A 24,935-nucleotide genomic window follows, 5' to 3' on the forward strand; every position below is an offset into this window, starting at 1 on the left:
CTGTCTCCTGAGTGGGGAAGATGCGCAGCCCTCAGCCGCCTCTGACAGGGCGTCCCCGCAAACCCCTCACCACGCCACCGTACACTACGAGAGCGACGGTCCTCTGGTTAGAGAAGAAGGACGCTGGAGGACGCGGCGCTTTCGCTGCGTCCTTTCGGTCTCGGAGATGCCGCACCACACATCCCTTATGAACTCTTCAGCGGCTCCAGCGTGCGCGCGCTCTCCCGCCTCGTCGCTTAGCAACCTGCGAAGCCGTCCAGCCTTCCCAACTAGTCACATTCCTCCCGCCCCTGCAGATTGTGAAGAGTTTTTTAAAAGATTTTATTTCCGGGTCGACCCAGATTTACGCAGCGGAAGATCTCTTTACCTCCCACATTTACCCTTGCGGGGAGGATAAAGTCTCCGTAGCGGTGGGGAGGGTGTTGTAGCTAAGGGGTCCGTCTCTCCTCCCTCGAGTACACGCGCCTCCCCTCCCGCCAATTGCTGGGCGCCATCCGGCAGGTCCTTTTCTCTGGAGCCCAAATCATCCGCTTGTCGCAATCCTCCAATCACAACGGCCCGCCCTCGGGGACTACTTTGCAATCGGAGAAGAGCGCAGGGAGCAGAGCATGAGAAGGACCTCTGAGCTCGGGAAGTGTAGTTCTAACACTTGAAAGAATTGCATTGGAGATTGCACCGGAATCAGGGCAGCGTAAACTACAGTTCCCAGAGGGCCCCGCGGTCGGGAGCCGAGTTTTTTCTTTTCGAACACGCTCGCCCTTTCTGAGTCGGTTCCACGATAGAGGTGACCCGACTGGCCTGAGGCTCATTCGGCAAGTGCAGAAAGTGTCCGCGCCCTTCCCAATCATGGTGAGTGTGGGCCCCTGCATGCTGCCCACCTACGGCCTTCGCGCCCCTCTGTGGCGTTTCTTGCGCTTGAAGGACTGTTGGGGGAAGGCTGTCCAAGGGATTGTCCTTTGCGCCCTTTGGAAAGTCTCGATTCATCTTCTGGAGACTGTCGCAGTGACCTAGTTAGTTATTGGGAAAGAGTTTTATTTCCAGCTGAGGTTTTCAGAAGGGCTTTAGAGAAATCACTGTCCTTGGAGAGGCGAGATCTCAGCCTTTCTGCATGTTGAGCGTACAAAATACGAAGCTGGGGGATTTCTCCCAAGCACCCTCTAGGGGATTGATAAGGCCGATAAGGTTTGAAATGCGGAGTGTTGGACCTTAATCTCTTTTCTCCTCTTAAACCCACAGTGTTTTTAAGGGCTTTTGTCACAAAGCTTTTGAAAGCAGAAGGCCCTCAATGAAAAGGTAGTGCTTACCAGATGCTCGGGATTACAGTCTGCCTTTTCGGGAGAAGTGTTTCCGCCATGTCTAATTTCAAGAAATGTGATTTAAAACCTGTTCATTGATCTCCTTCTATGCCAGTACATGTTACAGTGACGGCGCCCCTAGACAGATAATTTGTGTTTTTTAGTAATCTGTATGTTACGAATTCTAGAACCAGCACTTTTCAATGTTACACAATGTAATCATCTTGGCTTGAAGATTTGGACACCAAGATCTCCATATCTTGTCTCTGTTGAAAGGGAGAAGGAAAGGGGTGGGGGTGAGGGAACTCTGACGTATGAATAATCAGCATGCTGGTTGAAGGTGACATTTGATACCAACCTGAGAGAAATTGCTTCAGTACTTGTGTTTATAGTTGAGAATGGTTTTCCTCCATTGTTTTAAAATACTGAAATGAATGGGGAAATATTTAAAGGAATTGGAACATTTCCAGAACCTGAAAAGACGTGTTTTAAGGGCAAGGGGATAACTCCCTCCACCTTTGAAAAGGAGCCAGTGGCAACAGCTTCCAATTTTCAGTGATAAACCTAGGTTCCCTACTTATTTTGTCAGATAACATAATTAGTCATTTGAACGATGGATTCAGTGGTTTCTGACCTAATAATCTTAGCAAGAAAGCAGAGGTACTTATTATCAGAGAACCTCAGACTTCATAATTTTAAAACTGGATGGAACCTTTTAAAAAACATCTTGACCATCTTAAAATTGAGTTTACTGAAACCCAAAGCGAATGTGATTTTCTCAAGGTCACACATTTGCCTCCAAGGATCTCACACTCTTTCCATTTTACCATATTTTGTCATTTACACAGGTAAGTCATTCTGAAATTTTATTTTTAGTTGCTGAAGTTCTGGATGAAGATGCAAGTTCATACTGCAAATACAAGCTAAACTATATATCAGCATTTATATTACTTGACGGTTTTACAATGAGAATATTATATTTCTAGAATTGGAAGGGAATTTGGAAATTATTTCCTCTAATCTTCAAAAATATGGTTAGGTCAAATGATTTTCCCAAGGTCACTCAAAGATCCTGGGCCCCCATTCTTTCTTTGTTTTTCTGCATGGTAGATCAAAGCAGGCCTGACCCCTGGAAGGTCACTGGAGCACCAAATAATGTCCATGAGGAAGAATCCTCCTGTCAGTTTGCTGAAACTTGACAGCAAATTCTCAGATGACTCAATCGCCTTGCCTCCTCAGGAGGCTGTGTAAACAATCACTGCGTTAGAAAAGACCCATCTTGTGTAAGCTGTTAAAAATCAGGTTTTTGTGTCTGTTTTTTTTTTTTTAAAGGAGGGGATTCTTTCCTGTGTCCATTGGGAATGATAGCAAGAATAAACTGTATGAAAGAATCTGAATACTGTTTATGTGTCTTTTATATTACAGAAATATGTATAAATAAGAAAGTAAAAATGGAATATATGGATCTTTCCATAGAATAACAGAAGGAACACTGAAATTCAAACTTTACAAACGAAAGACTTGAACACATGCGCAGGACAGAGCCCACATCGGCAGGAAGGTCATTAATACCCTGCCAAGAGCAAAGACATTCCTTCTTTGAATGTTGGCAGACTGCCCAGATATCTAAGCAAAGAATAGTAACCTCTCTTCACACTGTAACATTGTGAAAAGTCAGTGGGAATCTCCCACCCTCCTGCTTTTCAACTGCAATGATGCAAAGAGCAGGCAGAACCAAATACTGCACTTTCTTTTCTGTTTCATCATCAGAGATTCAGACACTAGGCTTCATACTACTTATAATGAGATGGAATTACCTATGAAAATAATTTGCTCAGTGATACACAGGAAGGAAACTGCTGAGATAGGATTAATGGCTATTAGTTGCCCACAATCCCTTACTAGGGACTGTGATACTTGGAAACCTTTATTTTTTTTTAGTAGCTAGAATTAATGCCTAAAATTGACTGCATTATTCTAACCATCTACCTGCTTTCTGGGAGATTAAGTTTTATATGTAGTAGTGGTAGTCACTTTACCCTCATTTCTTATCCTAGGTTGCTTTCATTGAAGTAGCATGTGTTCTGTTTCTCTTAACCCTTGCTTTCCTTCATTCAGCATATCCATTTTGAATGCTATATGGGAGTGCAAATTTGAATCAAAGGCAGACTGTTCTCACAGGAGTTCCACAGGGTAGTGGAAAATAAACATAAGCTACAAGAGTCCATAGAGGTAAAATCTGTGGTGACAGAGACCTATTATTAGAGTGCTTGCCACAGTCTAGTCTTACTACTTTGTGTGTTCACTGTCTCAATCCTTACTGCCTTGTTAGGTAGCTGCTATTAACTCCATCTCAACCTTAGAGAAACAATACAGTAACTTGCCTAAGGGCATACAGCTGAGTTGAGGAATGGAGATTTGAACCGGAAAGTCTGGCTGTAGCGGCCATCTCTTCATCACTCTGTGCATCTCTAGCCTCCTCTTTTAAAAAATTGCCTTATCCTCTTGTTTCTTACATATGGTTCACTAATGGATTCTCTGGCATGTATTATGTACAAGGTACATAATAAAAGACTGATTAGAACTGAGCTAAATAATTTTGCTAGCCATACCTGGAACTATTGTCACTATTTTCAAGCTTCTCAGTGCAAATATGTAAAACAATTCTTTAAAGCATGTTGGGTTTGCCTCCAGACAATTCTTTTACATTCCCATGGTTTTGATAGTAATTTTCCAAGATCCAGCTACTCCTTCAGCAAATGTTTGATGAGCTCTAACTACATACCAGGCATTGTTCTAGGCAGCTGGGATACAACAGTAAATAAAATAGACAAAGCCCCTATCCTTAAAGAGCTTGCATTCTGAAGAGGGAGACGCAATCATTTCTACTATCATGTACTATACTTAAGGAAAGAGAGGGAAATGACAGAATTTAAAACATGTAAAGGCCGTGTGATAGAAAGTAAATATATAGAATAGCACATAGTGTTCTTTATAAACCTAAAGCCTATTGGGAACATAAGTATGTATTGTTTTAAACTGGATTATTTGAGGAATTATCATGTTTTGTTTATTTAGATATGAAAGCATGGGGGAAGTTGGTGAAAAGTGTAGGGAACAGGCCCAGAAGGTCAGGAAGAAACTCCATAGTTTTTTCCCTTTCTTTCCACTCACTCTGGGCATCTCTGAGGAAGAAACACATACATAGTCTGCAGTGTTCAGATTCATTTCTCTGCAACACTGACACTGTCCTGAGAGGTTTTTTTCCCCCCGTCTGAATTCTATAGATAGCAAACTGCCAAGAGCTGACCCCTCTTGAAGGGGGAAGTCTTAATACAAAGAAACCTAATGCTTCTATCTCCAGTCAGTTCAGCCGCTTCTCTCATGTGGGTAACAAATTAGGTGACACATTGACCACTTACAGAGTGGAAGTACACTTACCCAGCGTTGTCCGAGAAAACACTTCCCTTGGTTGAATTTTTCCATCTAAACTTAGCCATTTAAGTTTCGAGGGATTTTTGTTCAACTCTTTTCAATAGAAATATTTCTCTCCTTTAATTCTCTGAGGTTAATTTAACTTATTTCTAATAACTCAGGGTCATCACTCTGATCTAGATATATATACTTTTCATCCATATGTTCAGATTTTGTCCAAGGTCTATGACTTCCTTCTATTATATGTTCTTTGTACTTTTTCCTCTCCCTCCCCTTTAATATTAATTTTCCCTTGGTATCAGGTTGTTAGCTGTGACTACCTGTTGCTGCTGTTGTTTGTTACTTAATGCTAAAATTTATTACAATCCAGATTATAATCCAGATAAAATGTATTTTAATCCACCTTTTTTTTTCTTTTTTTCTTCTGAAATAAAAGGTATAGACTCATTTTTCTTTCCCCAAGGACTTGAATCATGATTAATACACTTTCTGGTCCCTTGTAAATGGAAAGTTTTAACCTCTGTTACTCTTCCTGGTGTGAAGGGTTCTTGTGAACTGAAGGGAGTGGGGGATTTGCATAAGAAGATTTGTAAGGTTCTAGTAGCCACTGGGGTTAGTATCATCATATAATGCACATCAAAATTGTTAGGACTATTTTTAGTGGTAAAATATCCTAGAAGAGATGGATACGATTTTGTAAGTAAATCAAAGATAGCAGGGAGAGTTAAATAACACCACATAAATGTCCCAGAAGTCACTCGGTGGTTTTGTGCATGCTGTGTTTACTGAGACAAGTCTGGAATATCTTCTACTAAGCCAGATGTGCAAATGGTCTTTAAAATTTTACATTAGCTTTTAAAGTATGTGATTGTCTTACTATAGAGAAAAATATTGAACTTCTTTACGGTAGAGTAGCCTTTTTTTAATAAGATGTTAATGGGTTTCTTTCATTACAGTCTGAACCAATCCGAGTCCTTGTGACTGGAGCAGCTGGTCAAATTGCATATTCACTACTATACAGTATTGGAAATGGATCTGTCTTCGGTAAAGACCAGGTAGGGGCAAGTATCAATAAATCCTAAGTAAAAGTAAGAACATTTTCAATAAAACCTTCTATTTACTTGCAAATAAATTTTTAAAGGAATGAATAATCCCAATAAATGTCTGAGACCCACAACTATAAATGGAATCTGGCAGGTTCCGTGCACCCCTCTGGGCACTGAAAATGCTTTGCAAATTATAACTATTCCATGTACTGTTACGTTGACTTGGTGCTGCCAGCAAATGTCATAATGACAGTAACTGTTACGGAGAGTCAGATGGGAGAAAAGTTGCTGAATCAGCACTTTCTTGTTCATAAATGGTCTTTACACTCCGAAGAGTTAAACAGGCAAATCAGTTTCCCAGTTTGAAGCAGATACCCTCTATTCCCTGGTAGCTCAGTCAGTAAAGAATCTGCCTTCAGTAGAGGAGACCTGGGTTTAATCCCTGGGTTGGGAAGATCCCCTGGAGAAAGAAATGGCAGCCCACTCCAATATTCTTGTCTGAAAAATCCCACAGACAGAGGAGCCTGGCAGGGTATAGTCCCTGCAATCAGAAGAGCCAGACACGACTTAGCAACTGCACCACTACCTCCCTTTACTCTAGCAGGTCTGATGTATACTAAAATCCTTTTCTATGATAATCATCTATCCATTGTCCTTACCCATGGATATCAAGTTCTTCCTTCATGCAAGATACTGTGCTTAGCTTTCTATGAACTAAAATCGGATACACAGCCATCAACAACAAAAGCGTGGTGTGGCATGTCACTTCAATTTGGTATTTCTTCCATGTACTCCTTTAAAATTAAGTAAAGGTGATTCCTCATAATGTGTCTGTTAGCAGACTATTGCTGGTTTTATAGCATTCCTTTTTCTTAGAGTAGCCTGCTGTTAGACACCTGACTTCCTAAAATAATTATGATTAATTAATGGGAATTACACACATATACACACCAATTAGCAAAAGCTCTGCGAAAGGACTTTTTCTGTGACTAAATGACATAACCAACACTGACAGATGCTGTCCTTGCTGTTTATCTGGCAGCCTATCATTCTCGTGCTGTTGGATATCACTCCCATGATGGGTGTCCTGGATGGTGTCCTGATGGAGCTACAAGACTGTGCCCTTCCCCTCCTGAAAGGTCAGCTGGGGAGTGGAGGAGAAAGGGATTTTATAGTATTTTATATCTTTAAAACAGTAGGTTTTAGAGCTTTGTTAACTGGCCTTTCAATTAGAAATTATTTCATTAAAAGGTTTTTTTTTTATTTTTGCACTACCACAACTTGGTAAGATGTATATATACCAAGAATGAATAAATAAATAATTAACAAATGTCAAGGCAGAAGTCTTAAACTTGATTGAAAGATTCATTAAAATATTAGGTCAAGCTGTAAACTAATTTGAATGTTTTTCTTCAGCTCTACCTTCATCATTATCTTTTTTGGGAAAGGGAGGGTAAGAATTAATAATACTCTCAAAGAACTTGGCACAAATCAAAAATATATAGACACCCAAGAGAACCCATGCTCAGAATTCATGTGTCTGTTCAATAAACAATCACTGGAAGGGCTGCTCTGCCACCTCAATCATTTGATTGCAGAGTTATGTAAGAGATGCATTACCCTGTCCGAGCTGTTCTTTTTCCTCACCCACTGTTTCCAAATCAGCTTCCTATGTTGCTTTTTTCTTTTTATTCCCTTCTCTGCTGAGTTCCCTCTGCTGACTCTTGTGTACCCAGGTTACAGTCAGCTTGACCTTGGTCAGCTATGAGCATAAAGGTTCAGCAGATAAGGCTGCATGACTGGGAAGAAGACGGATTATTTTTTTCTCCAACTGGAACTCTTACGTATACTTATTTGGGGACTTATAGCAGCCTGATTATTGGAGAAGGAAATGGCAACCCACTCCAGTATTCTTGCCTGGAGAAGCCCAGGGACAGAGGAGCCTAGTGGGCTGCTGTCTATGGGGTTGCACAGAGTCGGACACGACTGAAGCGACTTAGCAGCAGCAGCAGCAGTCTGATTGACACAAGTTTCTGATCTAAACATTTATCAGTGACAGCACTATATTCTGATTGTCTTAGTATTTTGGGGTTCTATAACAAAAATACCATAGAGTTTATAGGTTTATAAACAAATTATTTCTAATGGTTCTGGAGGTTGGGAAGTCAGTAATCAAAAAGCCAATAGCTTGGATGTCTGGTGAGAGCCCAATTCCTGCTTTATAGACAGACATCTCACTGTGTCCTAACATGGCAAAACGGGTGAAGGAGCTCTGTAAGCCTCCTTTATAAGGCACTAATCTTATTCCTGAGGGCTTCTCCGCCCATGACCTAATCTTTTCCCAAAGGCTTTACTTCCTAATACCATCACACTGGGAATTAGGTTTCAACACATAATTTTATGGGAATACATCCAGTCTATAGCATTGGTCATGGCCTTTTTAATACAGTCAGCAAAAGAGCCATGATATACAGCTGATGCTTTAACAACTCAGGGCTTAGGGGTGCCAACCTTCCCTGCAGTAGAAAATTCAAGTACAATTTATAGTTGGCCCTCTGTTCACACTTCCTCTGTATCTGCAGGTCCACCCAACCTCAGACTGTACCTTACTGTAGTATTTACTATGGGAAAAAAAAATCCACGTATAAGCTGGACATGCACAGTTCAAACCTATGTTCAAGGGTCAACTGTATGCTCTTTAATCAAAAACTATTAAGTGGTATATGTTTTGTTGGACTGCAGCATAGTGGTTGAACTCTGAACCAATCTGGACTTGAATGACAGTCCCACTCCTTTTTGACAGGTAGCTAATTAATCTCTTTAAATTTCATTGTCTTCATTTATAAAATGTTTGGGCTTCCCTGGTGGCTTAAATATGCCTGCAATGCGGGAGACCTGGGTTCAATACCTGGGTTGGGAAGATCTCCTGGAGGAGAGCATGGTGACCCACTTCAGTATTCTTGCCTGGAGAATCCCCATGAACAGAGGAGCCTGGCGGGCTACAGTCTATGGGGCCACAAAGAGTTGGACACAACTGAGCGACTAAGCACAACACAGCACATAAAATGTTAAAATTAATTGTGACAAAATAAGTCTCTCAATGTTATTCCTTATAGAAAAGAAGTCCTCAAGAAGTATGATTTTAATTTGGGTGATATCTTAAAACTTAAAGTAATTGTAACTTAAAGGTTAGGTGAGTTAGCTTCTCTTTTGTGTTATCAGTGGTAATTAATGTGAATAAATAATGTTGCTTTGAAAGGTATATTATACCTTGCATCATAATAAAAGATGAAAGCTACAGCTTTGAAATTAAGATAAGCAAAATAAATGTATTGACATTTATGCTTATGTTATGGTTGTTGAATTAATATATTGCCTTTCTTTTCTTAGGCCCTTTAAACTTTGATCACTGTGATTTGTAAAAGTAAACATTTGCTGCAAAGTGGAAGAGTTACTGGGTAGATTCAATATGAAAAAACCTCAGACTTTGGTGTTTAAGTAGCTCTGCATATTTATTGCCATGTTCACAGATGTCATCGCCACAGATAAAGAAGAGATTGCCTTCAAAGACCTGGATGTGGCCATTCTTGTGGGCTCCATGCCAAGAAGGGATGGCATGGAGAGGAAAGATTTACTCAAAGCAAATGTGAAAATCTTCAAATGCCAGGGTGCAGCCTTGGACAAATATGCCAAGAAGTCAGTTAAGGTGACCAAAAGAATATTTTACACAGTTTTTCACTATCAGCATTTGAAACATCTACTTTCAGCATTTAAGTAAAAATGAGATAATTTGCTTTCTTTTTTTCCCCAGTTCTGTGCAATGGTCAGTAAATACAGGTATAGGGTTTTGCTCAATTAGCCCTCCCTTTATGGGCTTTGTTCATATAGTGTAGAAATCTATATTCTGAGGGGCTCAAAAATATTTTGCCTGTGACTATGACATGGAGATTTAATATTAGTTTGTAAACCTGTAGAAAAGGCACAGAACCTTCTGGTGCTCTTTTAGCTGTACAGGACTTTTTATTCAGACATTTGGATTTGTGTGTGGTTGTGAAAGAAGATGGCTATAAGCTGTGTTTGTTCTCAGTGACAGGAAGTGGTGGCTTCTGAGTGCTCAGGTTTTCTCAATCCAGAGGAATTTTGATATACTTGTCTCTCGAGGAGTTGAGTCAGTTATGACTTCTGGGTGTTCAACCCATTTGGTTTTAAATTTATCTTACTGTTACAGAAAGCCTCCTTTTACCAATCAATATCAGTTACCTAGAACTTAAGGGACTGAAAGTTGCTCTGTCGTGTCGGACTCTTTGCGACCCCATGGGCTATACAGTTCATGGAATTCTCCAGCCAGAATACTGGAGTAGGTAGCTGTTCTCTTCTCCAGAGGATCTTCCCAACCCAAGGATTGAACCCAGGTCTCCCGCATTGCTGGCAGATTCTTTACCAGCTGAACCACCAGAGACACCTGAAGGTCTTCCCTGTAGCTCAAACAGTAAAGAAGCTGCCTGCAACATGGGAGTCCCGGGTTCGATCTCTGGGTCGGGAAGATCCTATGGAGAAGAGAATGGCAATCCACTCCAGTATTCTTGCCTGGAGAATCCCATGGATAGAGGAGCCTGGTGGGCTACTGTCTATGGGATCCCAAATAGTTGGACACGACTGAATGACTAACACTACTACCTACCTACCTAGAACTTAATTAACTGTCACAGCAAAAAGTTTTGCTGGTTAGAGGTTTTACTGATTTTAATACATTTCTTTCTCCCCATCCTGAATTCAAAGAAAGCTAAAAGAAAATTTTACAAGATTTTCTAATGTTGCTATTTATAATGTTCTATTATAATACTTCATAAACACCTGAATTTCTGCTCTGTGCAGACTTTATTTCAAGTAGTTAACTTTTATTTTCTGTAATCATTAACAGAAAATAATAGAAATAAATTGAGAAGTCCCCAGGTCTCTTAGTAAAAAAATTACAAGGCTGCTTGGAGTTATCGTGCTGCTTGCAGATTAATTGCCTCTCAGCCAAAAATGTCTTTCTAGGGGGAAATACACACCTACACTGGAGTAGCTAGGGATATTGGAGTATCCTATCTGCAGCTTGCTCACAGACAGACACAAAAAAACTAAAGGCTCTGTGTGTGTGTGTGTGTGTACACAGAGGTGAGAGAGATGGGGCAATTGGAGAATCTAGGTAGAGGGGATGTGGGAGTTAGTCTTTGTAAGATGCTTGTAGCTTTCTGTAAGTTTGATATAATTTCACAGTAAGTTTTAAAAATCATTTTATTAAAGCTTTTTAAGACTTATAAAAAAATTCATGTATTCATTTTGCTATGCTGTATTGTAATTCACTGTATCCCCCTTTCAAAAAGAAAAAAAGCCTGAAGTGCTTTCTCCTAAAGATAGATTCAATGAGTATGAAGGGGTGGGACCTGGTATTTTAGCAACTATCCCAGTTAATTCTTAGGATTAGGCAAGAATGAGAAACACTTTTCACTCATAAGGGCAAATCACTGCCCTAAAGTAAACTCCTCAAAGAAGAATTTCTTTCTTGAGCTACTTTTCTGAGATAGGAAATTTTTATGATTAACTCGAACCCTGAGATAAAGCTTTTTTGATCACTAATTTTTTATGGCAAGAAAATAAATACTGTCTCTGTTTTAGCAGAAAACACAATGACGTATATATAATGGTGGTTTTAGTAAATGTTTTCAGTAGTCACATCAAATACTAACAAGAGGGAAAAAAAATATATTAGAAGGGAGGATAGAAGCCTAGAATCTAGAAACTGGGGTAATAACTGTACATATTTAGCTCACACAAACTTGATTAAAAGGCCACATGTTACATCAGTCATATCATATTGATAAGTTGGTTTACCTAAATCAGTGTGCAGTCTGAAGCTCTGCTGTGCCTTCTGTATGTCCTAGGTTATTGTGGTGGGAAATCCAGCCAATACCAACTGCCTGACTGCCTCCAAGTCGGCACCATCCATCCCCAAGGAGAACTTCAGTTGCTTGACTCGTTTGGATCACAACCGAGCTAAAGCTCAGGTAAGAAAGATGCCTTTTTAATTCTTAACAAATGTTCAGCTTTAAACCTTTTTTCTCACCTTTAAAGTAACTTAATCTTACTTTGTACTTTTTTTCTTGTTTTGTTTTAGTAGGTAACTATTCCAATTTGTTAGGACATCTTTAAATCTAATCTCTTCAGGCAGCTGAACTTTGTACTTAATTTTCACCATTATATTCCATTTCCTTCTTATATTCCATTTCCTTCCTTTAATCACATGTCACTGCTAATGTCCTCTTAGTACAGTGGCTAAAAATTAGTCATTAGTGTAGATAATTCACATAATGGTACACAATTATTTTTGTCAGGTACATAGGAAATTATAAAAACAAAGGTTTGAGTTTTGTGTATTTCATGTGGTTCTGCTTTTTTCACTCAGATAAGCAAATTGATTTAAATTTTACATTTAATTTCATTTTCATTTTTATAGCCTTCTCATATTCTACTTCCAATTTACCTTGATTCATGGAGCTAACATTCCATGTTCGTATGCAGTATTGTTCTTTATAGCATCAGACTTTACCAGATGCATCCACAGCTGGGCATTATTTCCACTATGGCTCGGCCTCTTTATTCCTTCTGGAGCTATTTCTCCACTCTTCTCTAGTAGCATATTGGACACTTAATGACCTGGGTGGCGGGGGGTACAGCTGGAGGCAGGGGTTCATCTTTCAGTATCATATTTTTTTCTTTTTGTTTTTCATACTGTTCATGGGGTTCTCAAGGCAAGAATGCTGAGTAGTTTGCCACTCCCTTCTCCAGTGAACCATATTTTGTCAGAACTCTCTACCATGACCTGTCCATCTTGGGTGGCCCTACATGGCATGGCTCATAGTTTCATTGAGTTAGGCAAGGTTGTGGTCCATGTAATCTGCTTGGTTAGTTTTCTGTGATTGTGGTTTTCATTCTGTCTGCCCTCTGATTGTCCATGAATCTAGGTAAATTGGATGTGGTCAAACAAGATGGCAGGAGTAAACATCGACATTTTAGTTATCAGTGAACTAAAATGGACAGGAATGGAATGGACAAATTTAATTCAAATGACCATTATACCTACTACTGTGGGCAAGAATCCCTTAGAAGAAATGGAGTAGCCCTCATAGTCAAGAGTCCAAAATGCAGTATTTGGGTGCAATCTCAAAAACAACAGAATGATCTTGGTTCATTTCCAAGGCAAACCATTCAATATCACAGTAATCCAAGTCTATGCCCCAGTCACTAATGCTGAAGAAGCTGAAGTTGAATGGTACTGTGAAGACCTACAAGACCTTCTAGAGCTAACACCAAAACAAGATGTCCTTTTCATCATAGGGAACTGGAATGCAAAAGTGAGAAGTCAAGAAGATACCAAGAGTAACAGGCAAATTTGGCCTTGGAGTACAAAATGTGAAGCAGGGCAAAGGCTAACAGAGTTTTCCAAGAGAATGTGCTGGTCATAGCAAGTACCCTCTTTCAACAACATAAGAGATGACTACACATAGACATCACCAGATAGTCAATACCAAAATAAGATTGATTATATTCTTTGTAGCCAAAGATGGAAAAGCTCTATACAGTCAGCTAAAGCAAGACTGGGAGCTAACTATGGCTCAGATCATGAACTCCTTATTGCCAAATTCAGACTTAAACTGAAGAATGTAGGGAAAACCACTAGGCCATTCAGGTATGACCTAAATCAAATCCCTTACGATTATACAGTGGAAGAGACTAATAGATTCATGGAATTAGATCTGATGAACAGAATACCTGAAGAACTATGGATGGAGGTTCCTAACATTGTACCGGAGGCGGTGATCAAAACCATCCCCAAGAAAAAGAAATGCCAAAAGGAAAAATGGCTGTCTGAGGAAGCCTTACAAATAGCTGAGAATAAAAGAGAAGCTTAAGGCATAGGAGAAAAGGAAAGATATACCCATCTGAAAGCAGAATTCCAGAGAATAGCAAGGAAAGATAAGAAAGCCTTTTTAAGTCAGCAAGGCAAAGAAATAGAGGAAAAACAATAGAATGGGAAAGACTAGAGATCTCTTCAAGAAAATTAGAGACACCAAGGGAACATTTCATGCAAAGATGGGCACAATAAAGGACAGAAATGGTATGGACCTAACAGAAGCAGAAGATATTAAGAAGAGGTGGCAAGAATACACAGAAGAACTGTACAAAAATGATCTTAATGACCCAGATAACCATGATGGTGTGATCACTCCCCTAGTGCCAGACATCCTGGAGTGTGAAGTCAAGTAGGCCTTAGGAAGCATCACTAAGTGATGCAAAGCTAGTGGAGGTGATGGAATGTCAGTGAGCTGTTTCAAATCCTAAAAGATGATGCTGTGAAAGTGCTGCACTTAATATGCCAGCACATTTGGAAAACTCAGCAGTGGCCACAGGACTGGAAAAGGTCAGTTTTCATTCCAACCCCAAAGAAAGGTAATGCCAAGAATGTTCAAACTACCACACAGTTGCATTCATTTCACATGGTAGCAGAGTAATGCTCAAAATCCTTCAAACTAAGCTTCAACAGTACGTGAACCGAGAACTTCCAGATGTACTTGCTGCATTTTGAAAAGACAGAGGAACCAGAGGTCAAATTGCCAGCATCCGTTGGATCATAGAGAAAGCTAGAGTATTCCAGAAGAACATCTACTTCTGCTTCATTGACTACTCTAAAGCCTTTGACTCTGTGGATCACTACAAACTGGGGGAAAAGAGATGGGAATACCAGACCACCTTACCTGCCTCCTGCAAAACCTATATGCAGGTCAAGAAGCAACAGTTACAACCTGACATGGAACCATGGACTGGTTCCAAATTGGGCACTTCAAGGCTGTATGTTGTCATCCTGCTTATTTAACTTATATGCAGAGTAAAAAATGCATCATGCAAAATGCCAAACGGGATGAAGCACAAGCTGGAATCAAGATTTCAGGGAGAAATATCAGTAACTTCAGATATGCAGATTACACCACCCTTATGGCAGAAAGGGAAGAGGAATTAAAGAGCCTCTTGATGAGGGTGAAAGAGGAGAGTGAAAAAGCTGACTTTAAAATATTCAAAAAACTAAGATCTTGGCATCTGGCCCTTCACTTCGTGGCAAACAGATGCAGAAAAAGTGGAAATAGTGGCAGATTTTATTTTCTTGGGCTCCAAAATTACTGTGGACAGTGAGTACAGCCAGGAAATTAAAAGACACTTGCTCCTGGGAGGAAAAGCTGTGACAAACCTTGACAGTGTATTAAAAAGCAGAGACAACACTTTGCCCACAAAGGTCTGTATAGTAAAGGCTATGGTTTCTCCAGTAGTCTTGTACGGATCCGAGAGTTAGACGTAAAGAAAGCTGAGCACTGAAGAATTAATGCTTCTGAATTGTGGTGCTATAGAGGACCTGAGAGTCCTTGGACAGCAAGGAGACCAAACCAGTCCATCCTAAAGGAAATCAGCCCTGAATGTTCACTGGAAAGACTGATGCTGAAGCGAAAGCTCCGGTACTTTGGCCACCTAATGTGAATAGCCAACTCATTGGAAAAGACCCTAATGCTGGGAAAGACTGAGGACAGGAGAAGGGGACGATAGAGTATGAGATGGATAGTGTCACTTACTCAATGGACAAGCGTTTGAGCAAACTCTGAGAGATAGTGAAGGATGGGAAAGTCTGATGTGCTACAGGCCATGGGGGTCACAAAGAGTAGGACAGGATTTAGTGACTGAACAACAACAATATGCATATTCATGAGTGAGTATATCTTCCATGTAAAGCTGGGGTTCTAGATGTACTTGCATAGTACAGCATGCTCAAACATATATGACTTACATGTTCAAAAATGGCAGTCCTTGGGGTAGAGGTTTTAGCATTAAAATGAGGCAAAGTTCACTCTTGGTTGACAAAATCCAGGTACCTATTGAGTGAAGTCACAAGTATCAGCAAAGTCTCATTCCTTAGGCTCCAGTTAATCTGGTGACTGAGTGCTTAAGGGGTTTTGGATGCCACAAAACAGCTCAAGAATGTGCTTCTGGTTGATCTTTACCTTTGAAACAGGACAGAACAGGGAGTCTTTACAACTGATTTGTTACATTTGCTATGGTTACTTCTCTTGCCTAATAACAGTTTTTTGTTCTTACACTCTTTGTTCTTTTTAAAATCATTAATTACTGAGATCTATCCTTTGTTTCCCCATGAAGACCTAGGAAGCCTTAGTTCACCTTTCTCCCAGTCTCCTTAGAACAAGCTTTCTGAAATTCACAGTCGAGTTCTTAACTCAAGCTTGTCCTGTGCATGTTACAGTTTCTCTTATTGCCCAGAATTCTGCTTCTGCAAAATATGACAAACTCTGGTTTAACTGCATACCTCCCTTATTACTATCTGGCTAACAAAACCACTGCATTAAACTGAGAGCTGATAATCTTTCAGATCTGGAGGGTCCAGTGAAGGAGAAAAGAATTTACATTTAAGTTTCTACACTAAACTGAATGTTTTACATTTAATTTGTCATTTACTTCTCATAGTAACCATATGAGATATCTGTTACTATCTCCTGTTTAACAGATAAGAATTCTGAAGCCTGAAAAGGTCAGGGAACCTGCTCAAAGTCACGCAGCTAGTCAGTAAAAGGGTCTGCCTAATTCCACACCCTCATGTGTTCTTACATAATGGTATGGTGGATGCATGCTAAGTCACTTCAGTCGTGTCTGACTCTTTGGAACCCTGTGGACTGTAGCACATCAAGCTCCTCTGTCCACGGGATTCTCCAGGCAAGAATACTGGAGTGGATTGCCATGCCCTTACCAGGGGTCTTCCTGACCTAGGGATCAAACCCATGTCTCTTAACAGCTCCTGCATTGGCAGGCAGGTTCTTTACCAGTAGCATCACCTGGGAATGCGATCAAGTGACTTAAATCCATTCACTAGCTCTGTGACCCTGAGAAAGTGTATTCAGCTGTAAAATGGGATAATATTGTTATCTATCTCAGATGGTAGTTACATGCACTAAATGAGATAAGATCTATGTTAAGACCTTATCTTGATGCCTGTCACATAGTAAAAACTCAGTAAAGGTTGGCTGTAATTATTATTGATGATGATGATGAAGAGATATATAACCAAATTTTGAGAAGAGTCACACTTCAGAAATCTCTCAGTTAATTTAGAAAGTATTTGGATAACAAGCTTAAATTACAGATATTTCCTGAGAGGCTTTGGGCTGTGGGCTGGGTCTTTTTTCTTATTATTTAGCCAGCATTCAGTGGCTTGGAAGAACTGGGAGTTGGTTTGAATGACTGGAGGCAGGAGATTGGGGTACTGTAGAGCAGTTATGGGGCTTCCCAGAGGGTGCTAGTGGTAAAGAACCTGCCTGCCAACACAGGAGATGGAAGAGACAAGGGTTCGATCCCTGGGTCAGGACTATCTCTGGAGGAGGGCATGGCAAGTCACTCCAGTATTCTTGCCTGGAGAATCCCATGGGCAGAAGAGCCTGATGGGCCACAGTCCAGTGGATCACAAAAAGTCAGACACGACTGAAGCAACTTCACACGCACACCCAAAGCAGTTATGAAAGAAAAGGTGGTACCACAGGTGCTGCGTCTGTGGACTTTGGATTACCAATGGTGATTCACTGCGTTGCAGCAGGGAGAAGACAGTAGAATGATGACAACACCAACAAATTTCCACCTGTGCTGTTTGACCTGAGGCCTTAGTGGAGGCAGGCGTTGGAAAACTGTTCTCAGATGCACAGCAAAAGGATGCTTTGTCCCAGTGCCTGCAACAGTTTTCCTTGCAGGGGTGAAAGTCTAAGTGAGGAAAGAGGGAAGAAAGCCACAAACTTTGACTTTGGCCCATGTTCCAGCATGCTGGTCTGGCACAGTGACAGCTGTTAGGAAATTTTTGAAGGAGCTGTTTTTTGCTCCTGTTAGAGGCTGTTAATCCAGTGAGAAAAGTAACAGACCCAAAGATTAATTTTTCTTACATGAATGAATGCTGCTGCTGCTGCTGCTGCTGCTGCTGCTGCTGCTAAGTCACTTCAGTCGTGTCCAACTCTGTGCAACCCCATAGACAGCAGCCCACTAGACTTCCCTGTCCCTGGGATTCTCCAGGGAAGAACACTGGAGTGGGTTGCCATTTCCTTCTCCAGTGCATGAAAGGAAAAGTGAAAGTGAAGTCACGCAGTCATGTCCCACTCTTAGCGACTCCATGGACTGCAGCCCACCAGGGATGGCTATATATCTGATAAATTTGGTTATATATCTCATCATCATCATCACTAATAATTACAGCAGCCAACCTTTACTGAGTTTTTACTATGTGACAGGCATCAAGATAAGGTCTTAACATAGATCTTATCTCATTTAGTGCACGTAACTACCATCTCTGTCCATGGGATTTTCCAGGCGAGAATACTAGAGTGGGTTGCCATTGCCTTCTCCCTGAATGAATCCTAGTCTTACATAATTTGTTTTAGAAATCAGAGGGCCTCACAGCCTAGTGACTGTTTATCACCTGCAAAATTCCCCTGTGTATTTGCAGACCAGAGCTACGTATGTTTTCTGCTGGCTGGCAAGGTAATTTGTCAATGAAACCAGTTAGGTAGTATCACAGAGAAGAAAATTAACTAGAGCTGGAGAATGAGTCAAGAGCTGTTCAACAGGTCTGTGTGACAGGCATGAAACTGTCTGAAGGAGCAAGGAGCTGCTTAATATCTTGGGTACATGGTAGTTTAGCTCTGATGTGCATGATATTCAGAAATCACATATGCTGGGTGCATAGTACTGGCCTTTGCTATTCAGAGAGAAGCTGATTAGCTCAAGAGCTCTAAAGAACAAGAGGAAGTGGGCAAACAGGACACAGGAAGTCAGGGGAGCCTCCTGTAGGAAGGAGAGGCCTGCAGGCAGTCTGTCCTCACTGTACGTTGGAGTTGACATTCAGCAGAGTTAGGACTTCTAAATTCTTGATAATATACATCTTGGCTCACTTGCCCCAGTATAATTTTCCTTTTTCTCAATGATGCCAGCTAAATATAAGTAAGAATAGTTCTTTGCAAGTCCCTTCAGGTCGTGGTACACACAGAAAATGGTACTCATTGCATAGCACATCACTCTGCCCCAACCGCTAAGCAGATCAGTAGCCTGGTACCCCAGAAACCAACCACCCAACTAACTTGTGAAGACTGATAGGGTAGTCGAAAGTGAAAGTGAAGTCTCCCAGTCGTGTCCGACTCTTTGCGACCCCGTGGACTAATAGCCTACCAGGCTCCTCCCTCCATGGGATTCTCCAGGCAAGAGTACTGGAGTGGGTTGCCATTTCCTTCTCCAGAGGATCTTCCCAACCCAGGGATCGAATCCAGGTCTCCCTCATTCCAGGCAGGCGCTTTAACCTCTGAGCCACCGGGGATACAGTAGTTAGTAGTCCTAATTTTTGCAGAACTCTAGATGAAGTAGGGATTAGATCAGAAGTGATTTTAAATGTCAAAAACAAAATTTTAAGTTATTTTAAAAATCTATTTTAGGACTCAGAAAATAAGTCTCAACTTACAAGGGTCAGTGAAAGTAAGCACAACTTGCTTCTTCCTTGACTGAATAAATTAGCATGAAGATGAGTCCAAGGCATTGCAAACATTTTAGGTAATGGCTTTTTTCTTTTTTATCATTTTGGTTGGTTGGCTGTCATGTTTTACTTTTTATTTTGGAATAATTAGACTTAGAAGAAGTTGCAGAAATAGTACAGAGAACCCCATGTACCCACCACCCTCCTCCCCCAGTGATGACATTTTACATAACTATAGATCATTATCAAAACTAGGAAATTGACTAAACTACACACAACACTGTTAAATAGCTTTACTCAGATTTCTACAGTTTTTATGTCTTTATGAATGATCCTGTGTCATCTAATTATATATATTACTATAACCACAAACTGTACCATCACCCACAAAGAACTCCTATTCATGTTGCCTTTTTATTGTTACACAGTCCCTCTCATTTCCTAAACTCTGAGGAACATTTATCTGTTCTCCAACTCTATGCTTTTGTCATTTTAAGAATGTTTTAAAAATAGAATCCTGCAGTAAGTAACCTTTTGACCCTCTTTTCATTTAGTTTAATGCTTTTAATAGCCATTCAAGTTGTTACATGTATCGGTAGTTCATTCCTTTTTATTGTTACTCCATTTATTATTTAATTATATGAATGTACTACAGTCTGTGTTACAAGACAGAAGGAATGAAAAGTGCCCACCAAACTGAGAAGGCATCTTGAGACCAAAAAACAAGGCAGGCAGCTCCATATAACCAATGAATCAGTTTATTATAGGGTAACTTACTCACAGGGTGGGATTGGGATCAGGCAAACAAAGACCCAGAAACATTTGCAGCTGTACACCATTCCACAGAGGAGCCACAGGGACAATTTAATAGTTAGCCTCGGGTATGAGTATAGATGCTTTGAAACAGGACATTTCTGAATTAAGATTTATGGACGGATAACTGGTATCGTGGGTGCCAGGAATGTCAAGGGAGGCTTTCATCATTGGAAACTAGCAGAGCAGAGAGGCTGGCTACCTGATCCTAATGTTTATTAAACCATATAATATAAACTACAAAGCCCTAGATGTGATTCACTTCTCAGGTCAGTTTTAAAGGATAGGAGAAACTATAAGGGCCCAAGATGGTGTCAGTTATGCTAACAGCCATGCTTTGTTTAACCATTCTTAAAGGACTTTTGAGTTCTTTCGAGTATGGGGCTAAAATATCACGCTGTATTCTCTTTGCTATATGGTGAACACACAACCAGAGCTTTGATGAGGTACTGCTATTATCTGTGTGTGCAAAAGCTGTGGATTCTGACACAACTATTTTTTTTCCCTCTCATTCTTACTGCAACATAAAGGAAAGAAAAATCACAATGTAACCCTAACACATCAGCTTTAAATTTTTTTTCTAAAACCTTTCTCTTTTAGATCCTTATAAATTCTGCTATCTAATTAGAAAGAAATTACAGGAAAGCAAGTTTAGAATTCCCTAGTAGCTCAGCTTCCTGAGGACTTCCCTGGTGGCACAGAGGGTAAAGTGTCTGCCTGCAATGTGGGAGACCCTTGTTTGATCCCTGGGTTGGGAAGATCCCCTGGAGAAGGAAATGACAACCCACTCTAGTATTCTTGCCTGGAAAATCCCATGGATGGATGAGCCTGGTAGGCTACAGTCCATGGGGTCGCAAAGAGTCAGACACGACTTTTAAGGATTATATAACAATGCTGCTTGAGGACAGTAGCTCAACTGGTAAAGAATCGCCTTGCAATGCAGGAGACCCTGGTTCAATTCCTGGGGGCAGGAAGATCTGCTGGAGAAGAGATAGGCTACCCACTCCAGTATTCTTGGGCTTCCCAGGTGGCTCAGCTGATAAAGAATCCCACCTGCAATGCAGGACACGTTGGTTCAATCCCTGGGTTGGAAAGAACCCGTGGAAAAGGGAACAGCTACCCACTCCAGTATTCTGGCCTAGAGAATTCCATGGACTGTATAGTCTATGGGGTCGCAAAGAGTTGGATATGACTGAGCGCTTTCACTTTCTGTAAAGTATAGGAATAAAGCCAGCCAATTAATTTTCTGGCTTCCTAGTACATACAAGTTTTATTTGTATGTAGTGTGTTAAGTATGCAAAAACATTATGTCTAAAAAATATATACATACAATATATATGTACCTTAATTCAAAAAAGGCCTTGTTGCTAAAAAAAAAAAAAAAAAGGCTAACCATCATCTGAGCCTTCAGCAGGTCATAATATTTTTGCTGGTTGAGGGGTCTTGCCTTCATGTTGATGGCTGCTGATTGATCAGCTTGGTGGTTGCTGATGGTTCGGGTGACTGTGGTAGTTTCTTAAAATAAGACAACAATGAAATCTTCCTTTTGCAAAAAATTTCTCTATAGCATACAATGCTGTGTGATAGCATTTTACCCTGAGTAGAACTGATTTCAAAACTGTAAGTAAATCTCTCAAACCTTGCCACTGCTTTATCAACCAAGTTTATGTGTAACATTCTACATCCATTCTCATCATTTCAACAATCTTCGCAGCATCTTTACTACTAGGAGTGGATTCCATCTCAAGAGCCTTAAACATTATAGGGTACAGTATTGAAGTAGAATGCTTAAAAGTAAGGATCATCTTACAGTTTATGGATGACTTATTTGTATAGTAGCTTAATCAAATATAAAACACCAAAGTTTAATATTGCTTGAATACATAAATATGACCTTTGTTTTGTTGTTAATACTTGGAGATGTCACCTAAGCATTTCTGACCAATCAGGTATTTAGATACTTTCTCTACTATTAAGTTCTTTTGGAAAACTTACCAAACAGTAAAATCTATGGGGGGAGGGGGGATTTGTTTGTTTATTTTGTTGTTTTTTTACAAATCAATATAAGTCTTGTGTTCTCTTAAAGTTTCAGAGGTTTTTATCTTAAGTACATTTGTCAAATAGATCACAATTTGAAATTTAAAACAAAAAAAAATTTGTCTAAGTAACGTATTTGTTTTTTGTTCAACTAGATTGCTCTTAAACTTGGAGTGACTTCTGACGATGTAAAGAATGTCATCATCTGGGGAAACCATTCCTCAACTCAGTATCCGGATGTCAACCATGCCAAAGTGAAACTGCAAGGAAAGGAAGTTGGTGTTTATGAAGCTCTGAAAGATGACAGCTGGCTCAAGGGAGAATTCATCACGGTGAGAAAAGTCGGGAGATCTCTTCACAGCCAAGCATCGAAAATTCTTGAGACACACACATTACTGACCTGAGTCTACCCCCAGTGGGTTGCAGGAGGAAACCCAAAGACAGCAGGCCTTTGATGAGCGTGTATATTCTTTGGGAGTCATACTGAAGTAGTCCTAATCTAATCTGATCTATTGTGTGGCAGTCAAGACTGATAAAGTGGGAAAAAACTAGATACCTTCTAGTCATCCAGCTATCTTATAGAGATCCATTTCTTCATATAAAGTGTGGTCAGCTTTCTGTGTGGGTCTTTAGTTGTCCCTTTCTTTCAGAAGGACTGATGCTTCTTAGTGAAAGAGGTTAATAAGGCCACCATGGGGTAGTTGTATGATTTTGGAGGGGACACAGTGAGCTGTAGTTTCAGGCTTTCACCCCAGGAATAACCTGCTGTCTCTTCCCACCCACCCAGACTGTGCAGCAGCGTGGTGCTGCCGTCATCAAAGCACGAAAACTGTCCAGTGCAATGTCAGCTGCGAAAGCCATCTGCGACCACGTCAGAGACATCTGGTTTGGAACCCCAGAGGTGAGGGCTCAGTGGCTTCCACGGGCCACTCTTATTTCTTCCTCTGATGCTATAATGCAAAAAATCAAACAAAAGACATGTGGCCTTGCAGTCAGGCCAGTTAGGTGCATATCCCAGCTCAGCTACTGACTAGGTGAGTAACCTTGGGAAAGTTGCTTAACCTCTCTGAGCAGTTTTGTCATCTCTTACATGGCATTTAACTCAGGGTTATAAAGTCAATGAGATGAAATGTGGAAAGCACCTAACATAGTAGAGGTGGCTCTATTTTTCTTCTTAAAACCTATATTAGGCCACCAGCTTCCTCACTGATAAAATGAGGGTTTCTCTGGCTTACTTTACACATAGATCGAAGAGTAGACTGAGACAGTAACCATGGAAGCTGCCCTTTTGTGTAAGTGCCTGATGATGAGTCTTTACACAGTAATGAAGTTATGCACAGAGTATCAGTAAGAACCTGTCGCCTGGTTTAATTTTGTTAGTTCATGTGTCCTTTGGTTATGAAAAGGAATTCTTTATCACCATGCGAATATAAAACATTGACTGCTACTTCTTTTCAGGGAGAGTTTGTGTCCATGGGCATTATCTCAGATGGCAACTCCTATGGTATTCCTGATGATCTGCTTTACTCGTTCCCTGTTACAATCAAGGTGAGGTATTATGGGTTTTTTCCTTTAACCCTCTGTCCCCTGATGGGAAACCAGTTGTGTGATTTTATTAACAGTGGTATATTTTCATCTAGAAAGTTGTTCCTTTACTAAATTAGACATTTTTCTCAGCTTTAAAATCATGTGAAGCACAACTTCAGGTCACTAAAAGATTTAAATTAATCTGGAAAGCAAGTTTCAACTCTGCCAACTAGACACTTTTTGTTACTATGCCTCTCATTGGATATCTATAAATATTCTCTTACTTCTAAATGAAACAATGGTTCTCAGTATTGTCGCTCTGTATTACAACTGTACTGAAGTCCATAGTTTTTTATATTTGCTAATTAAAGCCTCATTTAAAGATGTTTTTGCTAGATTCAGTCAGTTTCAAATTCACATGTTGAGTTTTTATCAGAATTATCTTTAATTAAGATCTGGATTTTGATTTGCTTCTTTAGATTCACATTTTAAAACATATTCCTCTAAGTTCAAACTGAGTTGTTGCTTGCTGGAACAACTTCTAGTTTAATCATAAATCTCTTAATTTGCATTTATTTTCAAACAGGATAAGACCTGGAAAGTTGTTGAAGGTCTCCCTATTAATGATTTCTCACGTGAGAAAATGGATCTTACTGCAAAGGAACTGGCAGAAGAGAAAGAAACTGCATTTGAATTTCTTGCCTCTGCCTGACTAGACAATCATTTCAATGTTACTGAATGCCCCAAAGCTGAAGAATCTAAATGTCGTCTTTGACTCTAGTACAAAATAATAATAATGCCATACTTAAATTACTTGTGAAAAGCAACACACTTTAAAGATTGTGTGCTTCTTGGTACAAGTCTGTGACAGTTGATCATCATGCTGTTAGTGTCGCATTCTAAAATAAATATATATTCAAGTGAAGATGACTTGGACTCTAATTCTAGATATTTTGTTTCTATTCAGAAAACAAATGTGCATGTTTCCCAGCTTGCCTAAGAGGGTGATGATGTAAAAAAAAAAAAAAAAAAACAGAAAAAGGGAGTAAAGATAGAAAATGTTATAAAGGAAAGCACAATTCTCTCACATTTAAATAGAATAGGAAAATCCCACCTCATAACCAATCTATTTTGGAATATAATTTTAAGTCAGTATTTTCTTTTTGGCTGCACCATGTATGGGAT

General features: G+C 40.1%; 2 protein-coding genes across 2 annotated transcripts in view; one reads left to right on the forward strand and one right to left on the reverse strand.

The window, feature by feature from the left end:
• Positions 1–395, reverse strand: part of WDPCP (WD repeat containing planar cell polarity effector) — a 311,304-nt gene extending 310,909 nt beyond the window's left edge. The window contains exon 1 of the mRNA XM_013967779.2: positions 1–395. The gene's annotated coding sequence lies outside the window, so the exon portion shown is untranslated.
• On the forward strand, positions 388–24,680 carry MDH1 (malate dehydrogenase 1). The gene is made up of 9 exons (XM_005686793.3): positions 388–849; positions 5,687–5,785; positions 6,819–6,915; positions 9,307–9,482; positions 11,704–11,826; positions 22,379–22,555; positions 23,011–23,124; positions 23,682–23,771; positions 24,337–24,680. Exons 1-9 carry the CDS (start codon positions 847–849, stop codon positions 24,460–24,462), a joined length of 1,005 nt encoding a protein of 334 aa, XP_005686850.1. The 5' UTR covers positions 388–846; the 3' UTR covers positions 24,463–24,680.

This window comes from Capra hircus, chromosome 11 (genome assembly GCF_001704415.2).
Source record: "Capra hircus breed San Clemente chromosome 11, ASM170441v1, whole genome shotgun sequence".
NCBI lineage: Eukaryota > Metazoa > Chordata > Mammalia > Artiodactyla > Bovidae > Capra > Capra hircus.

Excerpts from the sequence above, each read along its gene's own strand:
- MDH1 (XM_005686793.3), top strand. Across the intron at positions 6,916-9,306 it reads TGCCCTTCCCCTCCTGAAAG|ATGTCATCGCCACAGATAAA; the intron begins GTCAGCTGGGGA and ends CCATGTTCACAG. Across the intron at positions 23,125-23,681 it reads TCTGGTTTGGAACCCCAGAG|GGAGAGTTTGTGTCCATGGG; the intron begins GTGAGGGCTCAG and ends ACTTCTTTTCAG.